This window comes from Rhinolophus hipposideros (assembly GCF_964194185.1).
Source record: "Rhinolophus hipposideros genome assembly, chromosome: 16".
NCBI lineage: Eukaryota > Metazoa > Chordata > Mammalia > Chiroptera > Rhinolophidae > Rhinolophus > Rhinolophus hipposideros.
In genome coordinates, this window is record NC_138062.1 from 17,094,852 (window position 1) to 17,108,487 (window position 13,636).

The 13,636-nt window shown below is 36.1% G+C and overlaps 1 protein-coding gene across 5 annotated transcripts in view; it reads right to left on the bottom strand.

Moving 5' to 3' along the window:
* The window catches only part of INPP4B (inositol polyphosphate-4-phosphatase type II B), a 574,953-nt gene that overhangs the window by 79,678 nt on the left and 481,639 nt on the right, over window positions 1-13,636 (bottom strand). For all 5 annotated transcript variants that reach the window (XM_081077545.1, XM_081077547.1, XM_081077546.1 and 2 more), the window contains one exon: window positions 10,521-10,724. In XM_081077545.1, the coding sequence (XP_080933671.1) occupies window positions 10,521-10,724 (204 nt within the window). The remainder of the gene's footprint in view (window positions 1-10,520; window positions 10,725-13,636) is intronic.

The following is a 13,636-nucleotide window of genomic DNA, read 5'->3' on the forward strand; positions in this document are numbered from 1 at the left end:
AGCTCTGTGAAAACATATACACAAAGGAAAACAACCAGCAAAAACAATCCTGTTCTGAAGATTATTACTCACTGGGTTGGTTCACGGGGTAAATTCTTTTTGCTTAGATTGCTTCTATAGCTGGGGCCTACTCCACTTTCTTCCATAACGAAAATCATACAATGTATTTTAGGCTCTTCCCATCAAGAGGAAAGGCTGGTTGGTAGGGAGAAGAGAATGGAAACATAAGAATGCCGCAGCAGTACCTGGGGCTTCCAAACCCTTCCCCTTCCAGGCCTCCAGGACGCAGTTTAGCTCCTCAGCCACAGGAGAGGTTTAGAAACAAAAGACAACAGTAAATGACAACAACCTGTCAGAATAACAGCTTGCTAGGTCTTTTCCCCTTAAAATAGCAGCCATTATTCTACTATGTCCCCTGCTGTATGAAGGAAATAATGGAACATCGGTGGGTAGGCTCCTTTATTAAATGGAGCCCAACTGGTGTCCTTGACTTTAATGGAGGCTTCAGACAACCCAACTTCTTAGAAGTGAAGTAGTTACAAACTCTTGGCAATGAGGGGGACCTAGCAGCAATTTTCATTCCATTGTGACTCAGGTGCTGATCTTGGTCCACATTTATTTCTGGGTTAGGACCTAAGCTAACACGCAGGTCAAGTTCAGTAGCAATGGATGCAAAAACGTGATGGATGTAGCAGTGAGTAGCCAAGAGGAAATTACACGTGGCAGAGTGATCCATGAGGGCAGGGGCCATGGTGCTTACTCAGCACGCCACACATTTATGATCTTGGTAGCATTAAGACAAATCCCAACTCTTTTGAATCAGCAGTTAACTTGCTAAAAAAAAAAAAAAAAGTTCAGCGTTGCTTAGCAGATCAATTTTTCTAGGGCCAATTTTTGATTAGCAAGAATGAGAAGACTAAACCGGAGCTGATATGGGGGGGCGGGGGATCCAAAGTAGCCCTGTCTTTATCTATAGCTCCATGTACAATTTCCCACTTGTCATTGCCAATTTCTGAGGACTTTTGATTAGATACAGCTGCTGAATTAACAAGGCCAACTGCCATCTTTATAAAGAAGCTTCAGTTTATCCTTGAGTAGACTGAGCGCAATTTGCACTATACTGGCCTAGTTCAATATTGCAAACCTAACTTTACCCAGACTGTTAGATGAAAGAAGTTGTACTTAAAATACTCTGTGGCACCAACTGGCACATGCATGGCCCAAGCTACATAATACACACACATCTGCACACACACACACACACACATCATGTCCACTAAAAATAGCCAGACTGTGACATCCATCCGAATTAAGTGAGGTTTCCCCAACCTCTGCTTCCTATTGATCTTCCTGTTTAACTTCACCTATGTACTCAGGTAAAAATCCCTGACCTTCCTTTCCCAGTAGCCAGACTGCTGGCCTTACCCTGAAATTCAGTCCCTGGACACACAAGTAGATTCAGATCATCAGCTAGCGTTTCTCCAGAATTGACCTCTCTGTATTCTCCTGGTTTGGATCTTGCCCAGACTGATATATCAGCTATGACACAAACAGGTCTACACAGGACTGCCACATTTATCTTCATCGATCAACGTGCTCATGTTATCAGTCCTCTGATCCAAAGCAGGCCAGTACTTCAGCAAGCACCTACTCTTCTCTCAGCCCAGAGGCAAGCCTATGCTTGGGTCGTCCTAGATAATTCTCCTTATTTCTCGTTAGTCTTCAAAATGAAAACTTCACCCAGGTCCATCTCCTAATATTTGTACCTTGACACATGCTGCTCTTTAGTCTTAGAATGCCTTCCCCCTCCTCCTCCATCAATCCAAAACCTCACCCCTTCAATTCTCACCATCTCTACAAACAGTTCATACTACTTCCCTCTGCCTAACACATTTTTCCTTTCTAAAGTGGGTTCTATGAGGCGAATGACTACTATATATATTAATCCTTTTATTCTCAGGTCCTAATACTCAGCAGGTGATAAATAAAAGCATAAATGAGTGAATGAATGAATGAATGAATTAAAGAAAGAAGGGCTTTTTTTTTTCATCTTTGCTACCCTTCATATAACTTCCATCTGAATCTTTTTGGCATTTTTAATGACTATCACACAACCAGCTTCATTCTGGGAATCTCTCTCATTACCTCTTCTTGTTTTATGAGTGCTGGCCATTCACTTGAATTGAATGCTATGGCTGTTGAGGTCAGGATCCATATTATATCTTTAATGTGTTCTTCCCCAAGTACCTATAGCATTGCTGTGCAACATGAACGTTTAATTAACATCTGTGGATGGTTTGAATAACCTGATACTGAAGAGTAAAAAGAAATTAAGATACAATGATTGCCACATGCTTCTTGAATTAAAGTGAGAACTAAGCTCATACTCTGAATGGCTGAGTTCACCCTAATAAATGCCACATCATGCTAAAGCTTTCACTTCAGTGGAAATGTTAAATAAAGCAGTTTGTTTAATAACAAGTAAAAAAATTCCACTGACAGACTAAGGCTTTCAATTTTGAATTGGTAATTGGTAATTGGATGTTATCTGTACACCATTAGATAGTTGCACAACTGGGTGAATTATATGATGTTATTAGTTAGCCTGCTACATACAACCAATTTCCAGGATTGATAAATTTTTAAAAAACTGAATATACCCTGATATATCAATAGTCTGCCTGTATATATTTCAACATTTCTTTCAACAATTCATTAAATTTTGGGGATTTAAAATTTCTGCCTAGAATGTCTCACTATTCACATTAGAATGTATTCAAGTTTAAGGACACTTCATCTAAATGTAATCATAGATATCTAAAGTGTGTGTGTGCAAGTTTGCATTTTTATTACATACAGACACATCCAAATAGCTGACATTGACACAGGCATCGTAAGACTCGGGAAAGTATCCAAGGAGCTGATGGTATCCAATTTAAAAGTACAGGAAAATCACCATCACATTAATAAAAATAAAACATGTCTGTGAAAAACACTGGTTTGAGTTGAAGGATGAACTACTGATTCAGCAGATCTATCCATTCACTTATTCCTACATTCACTCTGAAAAAAAATACCTGGAACTGAGATAGATGAAACACTGCGTTAGGTACTATTATAAAAAAAAACGGGACTGAAGGTGAATGTATAAACTGCATGTGGGGAAAACGAGAAATTGGCAGGATTTCATGAATATGCATGCACATAAAGATCTCATTTGGGGTTTCTCTTCTTTAATAGAACATTTGTGCATTTTAATGGGCAGCCATGAACTTTGCTTAATCACCTTTTGTAGACTTTAATATCAAATAAGTATTCAAAGCACATTTTTCTTCGGTGAAATGGACTGGAGAAGTTCAGGAATGTTCTCATCCATCAAAAAAAACAGATGATAGAACACAGTCAGCTGCCATTTAGGGAACTGGCCTAATTCTCTCTGTCTTTGCCTGCCCTTCCTGATGGGGAGAATAGGTGCTTTCAATGTCCTCTCTTCATTATAAGATTAACAAATTCACACAACTTAGCGATAAAAAAGAAAAAGGCTGGGACAAGGGATAAATAGTTGCTTACAACTCATATTTGATGAGAAAAATCTAAAATTATTTCTTTGTAACTAGGACCTTTGTAATTGGCACATGAATAATCAAATGGAGCTAAAATTACCAGCATTGGGTTTCTGGAAGCTTCTGGAGGCCTCAACTCACCATCTCCTTAACTTTGGTCATCTGTGAGTTCTGTGTCCATCCTTGACTTTTACCACTTTCTATGGAGATATTCTGCAGATGACTTGAATAGTTACCACAAAGTGGATTATGGCCCTGGTAAATATGCACTAAGGAGGAAGTGATATAATGGTACCTTTGACTGGAAGAGAGAAACAAAATCCTCAAAAGAATTCATGAATTCTAGTGGGGGAAAAGGTACATCTCACCTAGTACAGAGATATATTAAATTTAAATACTCTATGTTTCAAGTAGAAAGGTAAGTACAGACAATAATCTGAGGGCAAATTTCAAAGTCATTAATATATTCTACAAACGAGTATTGAGCACCTTTTGATGTGAAGGTACTCTGCTAACTGTGGAGATACAATAGTAAACATGGCCTTGTCTTTTCCCTTTAGGAAATTATAAAGCTTATGAACACACGAAAGAAACAGATCTATAAACAACTGATTGCAATTCAGTGTTCATGCGGCTGAGTGATCATGGAATGCAAGAATAATGCTTTAATACACAAAATGTTTTGGAGCTAAATGCATATATATATATATATTACATTATCTATCTTTCTATCTGTCTATCTATCTATCTATCTATCTATCTATCTATCTATCTATCTATCATCTATCTATCTATCTATCTATCTATCCATCCATGCATCTATCTATCATATAAAATTTTGAAATAAATGGCCATAGCTAGTGGACATTTTACTCATTTAGGTAACTAAGATATAAGGTGTTGCTTTAGGAAAGTTAAATTGTAGGTTAGGATTGAGTTGTCTGTGACAATTACCCCCCAAAAATGAGAATAATTTATTTCCTTCTTAAGATCAGGTCAATGGTTTCACATAACTGAACTGAATGTCAATTTGCACAGGTCCTTCTGCATTATCCACGGCCTGAACAATTTTCCCTATAGGTAAGGTCTGAGATGGAGACAGAAGCTGGCAAGGATGTTGAGAATACGGATCACTGCAGATTGCCTGTGGAGTTATCTGGCAAATATCTTTTATCGTCAACAGTTAGTAATATTTTGTAACTGTCTCTGCTCACTGCTACCAATTATGGTGATATAAATGGCTCTATCAATACTCCTGTCAATATTAAGCACTCCTATTTGTTCTAGACATCATTAGAGAAAGGTGTAGTGCCAAGAGAACAGTGAGATGTTGACAAAGAATACATCAGAAAGGGGTTCATGTAAATATATTCCAAAATGCAATCTTTGGGAATATCAACGTATGGAGGAACCTCATTTTGTTCATATTATATGTGGACTTTAGTAACAGGATGTCTGACATAAATATTGCTGTAAATTTGTGCTATTGTTTCTCTAATTTATAAAATTATTGAAAAATCATTATGGATTATTGTGGATCATCTATTTTTTATATGACATAAATGCATTTTACCTTAATAAGGCATAGCAAATGTCCTCCTCCCTTAAGAATGGAAAATACAATTTAAAATTCGATCCCACTGTTCTAGAGAACAGTTTAATTACTGGAAGCCACAAAAACTGGGTCAACTTAATACTTTGGTTGGATAACATGCTTTCATAGTTGGGAACAAACTAATCTTGGAATCCCAGCTGTTGGAAGCATCTGCTATAGAAATGTAGAGAAAAAAAAAGCAATATGTAATCTTTACCAGCTAAAAGATGAAAAATGCTATATTAGCCTATTCCTATGCTCAGATTATCATAAAATCCCAATATTCCTTTGAAATTTAATTGTTTATTAACTTTTCAGAAAAATCAACCTTTAAATAACTCGATCATTTAATAAGTAAAATTCAGCAAATAACAGACTTTTTTTGTCAGTGATCATTTGAGTTTCAATCTCTTCCATAGTGACTAGATAATTATTGTGTAGATTCATGTCATCAGTTTTACAACAAAACAAGTTTAAAAGAGGAATGCTTTACACTGATTTAGAATTAATATTCTTTCTTGTGACCTCAAAATGAAAGATTTTTACATGTATCAGCAGAGTAGAATTCAAGAGTAATTTACTAACATACATTTACTTTCCCAATATTTATTATAAAAAGCTACATGCAATTGTTAACATTAGGCAATTGTTAAAAGTATAGTCATTGTAGGAAATGAAATAAAACAAACAGATTTTTAACTGGAGCTTGTAATCGCATGTGCAAACCTAAACCAATCTAAATGATCAGAGAATATTTTCATATGATATCACAGAAACCCAATTAGATTAATTTAAAACACTGAATTATTTCAGGAAGTTGACTTAGACTTGTAATCGGTGCTGAAACTTTTCTAACGCCTAATTAACTGAAAAAATGGTAACAAAATTATGTTTCCAATTCATTTGAAGCACAATCTCCAAAGGCATTTTCAATTACCTACATTTTCTTTGAATTTACTCAACTTTTAAAAGTTAGATAAAGCTTTGAAAATAATGTTAAATGGTTATAACTTTGGTGAATTTTTTTTCTGTAATTTTAAAAGGGATTTTCATCTCTTGACAAAAAAAATCTTTTGAATAGAAAGTAGTTACTAAGGATAATCAATAAGAATGTTATGTAACAATCAAACTTGGTTACTGTTGGCAAATACAGTAAAATTATATTAGGAGGAGAGAGTTACAAGTAACTTTTCTGATTGGGAAAGATTTTCCTTATAACTGTAAATTTAGACAAAGCATTTATATGCTTTCTAGAACAGTGGGTTCTGGAGGAAATATGGGAATTATATGACAGGAGATGAAGTGAGAAATGCAGATCTTCATTATTACATTTCTGTTTGCCTTTGAAGGAAACCAAGAAAAGCTGAGAAACTGAGAAGACACTCCTGCATCACCTAGAAGAAAACAATCAGGACGACTTGGTGTCAAGACTACCAAAGTATTCCCAAGAGAATGATGGAGGGTGAGCCAATAACCTTGCAGACTCCTACTGCGACCTGGCTGGCCGGCCCTTCACAAGGACAGAAATTCTTCCTGATTTTTTCAAATATTGAATCAGCTCCTTCACCCATTTTCTTTGATGTCTATTTGAAACTTTAATCACTCTCCTCTGCCCATTCTCCCTGATCCTTTCTCTTTGTACATGATTCTACTTTAAGGATAAAAGAAACCATCCAGGTTATATTTAATATACAAAAAACTCATACAACTCAATAGAAAAAAATAAAAATGTGTAGAGGAACTGAATAAACATTTTTGCAAAGAAGACATACAAATGGTCAACAGGTATGTGAAAAGGTGCTCAACCTCACTAATCACCAGGGAAATGCAAATCAAAACCACAATGAGCTATCATGTCACACCAGTTGGAATGGCTGTCCTCAAAAAGACAAGAGATAGCAGGTGTCGGCAACGATGTGGAAAAAAGAGAACCCTCACACACTGTTGGTAGGATCATAAACTGATGCAGCCACTATGGAAAACAGTACAGAGGTTCCTCAAAAAACTGAAAATAGAACTACCTTATGACCCAGCAATTCCATCCTGGGTATTAATCCAAAGAAAACAAAAATACTAATTCAAAAAGATACATGCACCCCCACATTTATTACAACATTTTCACAATAGAAAAGATATGGAAAAAAAAACCCAAAAACCTAAGTGTCCATTGAAAGGTGAACAGATAAAGAAAATGTGATATATATATATATATATATATATATATATATATATATATATATCACATTAGACATATATATAAATGTGATATATATACATATGTATATGTATATATACATGTGTATATACATGTATATATACATGCATATATGTGTATATACACATATATTTACACACATATGTATATGCACACATACACACACACCACACACAATGGATATTATTCAGCCATAAAAAAGAAGAAAATCCTGCCATTTGCAACAACATGGATGGAGTTTGAGGGCATTATGCTAAGTGAAATAAGACAAATGGGGAAAGACAAATACCATATGATTTCACCTGGAATCTGATAAAACAAAACATAGAAACAGAGAACAGATTGGTGTTTACTAGAAGTGGGAGGATGGGAAAAATGAGTAAAGGGAGTCAAAAGGTACAAACTTCCAGTGATAAGTAAGTTCTGGGATATAATATATAGCATTGTGATTATAGTTAACAATACTATATTGTATATTTAAAGTTGCTAAGAGAGTAGATCTTAAAAGTTCTCATCACAAGAAAAAAATGTGTAACCATGTGAGGGGATGAATGTTAACTAAATTAATTGTGGTGATCATTTCCCAATATATATCAAATCATTATGTTATATACCTAAAACTAATACAACGGTATATGTCAATTATATGTAAATCAAACTGGAAAAATATTTTAAATAAACAAAAAATAAGCCCACCAGCCCCACCCACTCTCACAAAAGTAAAGTCCATCTTTACATCCTCCCTGCAGTCTCAGGGGAAAAAAAAAAAAAAAACACTTCTGCCTCGGACTTCTACCTACGTACTAGAATTAATTCTCCTCTCTCCTTACTCTATTAGTCTTCTCTGACTCTCAAATGGCTTTTGGAGTATATACAGGCCCAATTTTCACCACCTTTGAAACAAAACAAGTAAACAAAGAATAATAACACCTCTCTCCCCCCTTCCCCCCTGCCAGTTAATACATCTAAAAGGCCAACTTATACTCTTTCTGCAATGTTTAATTTCTACTCACATTTTAATCTTAAGAATTATTTCTGGAAATTTCACCATGACTATCAGACTCCTACTTTATTCTGTGTACAACCCACAGTGCACTGCAACTGCCATTTGTCTTGCAAGGCTGTGGAGAGGGTGGTTCATCTCTGTGTCCTTATGAAAAGTGGACATTTGGAGATAGCGTGGGACACCAGGAGAACGTCCCGTGAACATGAACATTGTTGGTTCCCAGTAAACCTCCTCAACTCACTGTACGTTTCCCACACTCTTCCATCGTTTTCTATCACTAGAGGGTTCTGTATATAAGATGTTGAGCTGACGTCATATTAGTAGAGCCTATCTTCTACCATCTGTCTCTCTCCATCCTTGGTATAAAATGTCACAACATTTTGTAGCTATTTCTTAACATGTTTTTATCTACAACCAGACTCTGAGCTCTAGGACCTAAAAAGACCTAGTGTTCCTTACCTTCACATCATGAACACCTACGATTTAGAAGTCTCAAAATTACCTAAAGAAAAGGAAATAAGGAAGGAGGGAAGGAGAAGGACATTTTGTGTAGCAGGAGGAAGGTGAGGCGTGGGGAGGGTTTGCATAACACAGTAAGGTAACAATTATGAAAACAAAAGACACCCAATGCGAAAATTCTCACTTGATTTAATATAAAACAGTGATTGTTTGTCAAAAGTTGAACACTGTATGTTTGGTGAAATGAAATACAAATTCTTTTTTTGCATTTACCCAAATTCTTAAAATTCATAATACTCATTTTATGATAAATCGATTTTTTCCATTTACCTCAAGGGATCGTATTGATCCTGATAGTAACATAATATAATCTACATATCCTGAAAAGGAACACATATAGCAATAATACTAAAGTAACCCGATGCATTTGCCCAGGCCTCTCCAGGTAACGGAGCATTATCACACAGGTACATCATTTATCTCACGACCACCCTAAGAGCTAAGCAGAACAGCTGCTGTTATTTTCACTCTACAATTGAGAAAATTGAACTTCAGAGAGGTTAAGAGGTGCGAACGCCTTGGAGCTGTGAATAAATTGAAGAAGAAGGTGAAGTAAAAGGGAGAAATATTAGATTTGCTCTTTTGAAAATGCTTCACTGAGAGAAATGCAATCTTAATCAGCAACAACAAATACTTATTCAGCATTTACCTCTTGGAACCCGGCTCTGTTTTTCCTGTGATAGAAATTTTATCAGAAGAAAGAGCAGGCATCACTTCATGGTCCTTCAGACAGCAATTTTTTCTTAAGAAATCTGGGCCTTTCAAATAATTTACTCCCTGAGCATTTTTAAATTTTAGAGTGGCAGGAAAAGCAATTGTTAACTGTTTACCATCGAATATAGCTAGCATACATATTCTTGGTAAAACATGGTACTGTTGAGAGTTTCCTTCTGTGTCTGCATAGGACTTACAGAGACCTTGGATAATTAACAGGTATTGACTCAGGAATACCAACACCCTGTTCCCCCTCACGCTCACATTTCTCCAGTCTTATTCTGCCCAACTAGAGTTCCAATCCACCCTGGCTTCTTTTGTTTACCTGGCTTTACTAGCTCTTTTTTCAGATGCTTTTATGTGGCCATGCTTCTGCCAATTTTAGAGGACCTGAAGCAACATATTTTAAATCATAGAATCGTGAATGAGAGGGATTTAAGAGATCTCTATGTCCACAGCCATTTAAATGTTAATAATATCTACAGTACGCCCAAAAATAAAACACTGGATTGCCACAATGAAAATACTTGTTGCATTCAAGTAGTGCATTATGGATAATTTCTGACTCTTTCTAAAAAACAATTTTAATGGATCATATTACCTTGGCAATAAATAAGAAAAAAAGCATCATAGAGTCTTGCAATTGTGACATCTTTGCTTTGATGGCATATTCTTGGTTATGTATATATGATTTATTTGACAGCAAATAAATTTTTATGTCAAAAAAATGTGATCAGGAATAAAACTTCCATTTATAATTTGCCCCTAAGGAAAAATGTGGCCTGTATATCCAAAATTTATATTGTGATTGCTTTCCACTTTGTTTTGATAAAAAGCAGAGATTCTTATCATTCTGGCTTTCCTTCTCAGGACTGAACATTGGGAGGCAAACAATGTGAAGAGACTTACCCACTCTTCCTCATTGTAGTCTGAATGATGGGGTATGGAGTCCTGCCTCCTCATTGGCGGGGGTGGGTCTTGGGGACAGCTCTCCTCCGTACTGTTTTTAGGAGAGGGTGGCTTGTTCAGGACGCCTCCTGGCCTGGCAGTGTAAAGTGCTAAAAGAGCGCTTCTGACCAGCTGATCCTTAAAGGCATGTACAAAAAGCTCTGTCTGGAAAGAAATTGACAAAGATTAGAAACACCATGGTAGGCATCTCAGCACAGCGCTACGGAAAGCTCAACTGCAGATTCGTTGGTACTTCAGTGGTACGGGTGGTGGAAACAGACGGAGGGAATGGTTTACACCAACCAGGGGAACACAGTTCGGTTCTGGGATGCTGCCAAGGCCGAGTCCTCCTGCTCTGAAGTTAACAGCGAGATTCTAAGTACACTGACAGCACCGTCTGTGTCCTTGGCCCCCTCTCCTTCAGTTCCATGTCCTGTCTGTGGAGATGGACTTCACTAGGGATAATCATCTGAATACCATCTACCTTTCAAGTCATTCCAAATATACCTTAAAAGAAGATGTGATCGGACTATGGCTAGTCTCCATTTTAAACAGAGGTAAAGGCGGAAGAAAGAAAGACATGCCTCTAAAAAGAAACTAGAGGCAGGAGACTTTTTTTCTCTTTTCAGCAGCCTGGACAGATGCCAACAGTAGACAGGACATAGGCAGTCTTCCCCATGAAACATTTGGCTTTTATTCTTATTATCACCTTCTAGCTGTCTCCTCCACCAAATGGTTTCAATAATGCTCAGTGTTAACGAGGTACTGTAAAGCTTGCCACTGTAGATTTTACAAGCTGATGGTAAATACCTAGTAAGTACTACAGTAACGATGGCTTCCTAACAATAAAGAACTTTACAGCTGTCCTTCGCAATTTCCTGATGAAATGTTTAGTAGCTTTTCACCCTGTAATACTGGAGGGTCCAGTAATTGATTTTCTGTGTTATAGTATACTTAACAGGCACATGGCCTAACAATCTGTTCCAAGAGGAGAGAAATAACTCAAGCATTGAACGATATTGTTATCATATTCATATTTTGTAATCTGTTAGGAAGGGGCCCTTTAACTCATAGCATTATTTTCAATAGCAGTTGATAGAATCACCATTTAATGAGACACTCTTGGAGGTAAAGCTGTAACTCAAGGTAATCATTTATTGGTGTACTCTCCACATGCAGTCAACACTACAATGCCAAACTGGTGGTTACTAAATTGTCTCTAAATCATGCAATTAAAGAACACCAATTAAACTATGTGTGAAACAAGTGACTCATACAATAATGTCCTATCTACATAGTTACTTCTTTGCAATAGATCATAAAATTCTAGTATAGGAAGGGACTTAAAGTAGATAAGGAGACCAAAAAAGAAGTGTGGTGACCTCTCCGAGGGCAGATGGCTTATTGGAAGCACACATGGAACAGATAGTAAGTTTTCTAACAAATCCAGTAGCTTCTTCCCTTATTCTATGCCACCTACCAGCCACTATCAGCATAATTGTTTTTTTGTCTTTCTTCCCCTTCTTCCCAACCCAACTCCTCAAGTGTTTTGAATAGCTCCCAGCGCTCATAATTAATTGTTTCCAAAATTGCACATGTAACTATCTTCACTGCTAAACTTTATTGGAGAAAACATCCAAAAAGAAAACCACACAACCCTCTTTTAATCTATTAGTTATATTGAAGTCACATTAAAGGTAAATAGTAAGAAGTATGAGAAATATATAAGAATAAAATGTTGGAAAATATTTTGATAAAAATTAGGAAATCAAAAGACAGCATTTTTATTTAAAAAAAACACAACTGATGGAAAAGTTGGCTAGACACTACTCAGACAAGTCAGTAATATTATAGCAAAATGGGGAAATGTGTTGTTTACATAATTTTCCATATAACATACATGTGTCCATTGATGTGAATTTAAGTATGAAAAATGTGAATTTATTTCCATTCAGCTTAACTGAACTATTTCTCTGTTGATAGTTTCAATAAAATCTTTTGATTCATTTTTAAAGCAAAACAGTTTGCCTTCTTTGAATTCCTGCTACTACAGCTCCAGTCTCCCTAACATTCACATAATTACTATGTAGCTGAGTATCACACCTAATGGAATCTTCTACGGTTCTTATAATTGTAATCATTTGCTTCCCACAGCATGCACACACAGAGATTCTACTTCATTTATTCAAATCTCATTTGGGTTGATTTATTAGCAAGGTATGGGAGATAATACAGTAGATTATTACAGTTTTACAACCCTGAAGTTGTTTTTTTTTGGGGGGGGTAGCTGAATATAATACACAACATCTTAATGCAATAATTGCTGATCTTTTACTTTGGATCTATACTGAAACATTCATCTGACACCTTGGAAACTCTCTAGCTCACCTAGATCCTGTGCATAGAAATCACATTCTTTCAGAAAATTAAAAAAATTCCACCACGTGATCTGGAAAAATCTTAATTTTCTTGACATTACTTAGTAAAATGTCGACCAGTGTAGAACCTGATGTTTTATAGTCAAAATAAATCGGCTTGAAGAGATTAATGTAGTTGGTGCTTGCTAACCTCATCTATCTGTTGCTGGGCTTGCGAGTGAGATGGTATCAGGAAGTTAAAAGTCATGGCAAGGATACGAGCATGTCTCTGAGTTGCCTGTTGACTCAGAGTTCTGAAAACCTTTTTCCTTTTCTGACTGAGCTCACACTACAGAAAATGCAAAAAAAAAAAAAAAGGTTGTCTAAATGTTACTATAGGGGTAGGCAACACAATTCGTTTAAAATACCAGTTTAATACTATACTAAAAAGCATACATTGAACCAAAGGCAGATCAATTTCATTTGTTTGATATTGAAGAGAGAAATATTATCAGAAAAATGAAATGCTTTCTTGCCTTACTGATATCTCTCCAATCCATATTCTCATACATGTATTTTCCAAAGTAATTTACAGAATTATCTATAAGTATTAAACTACCGAAAAGTACTTCTCCTGGGAATGAATTTCCCAGTTTCCTGAATATTAATGGCAGAAGAATAGTTAGGATATGTTCACTGAAAACCAGTTTCAAAGCAGAG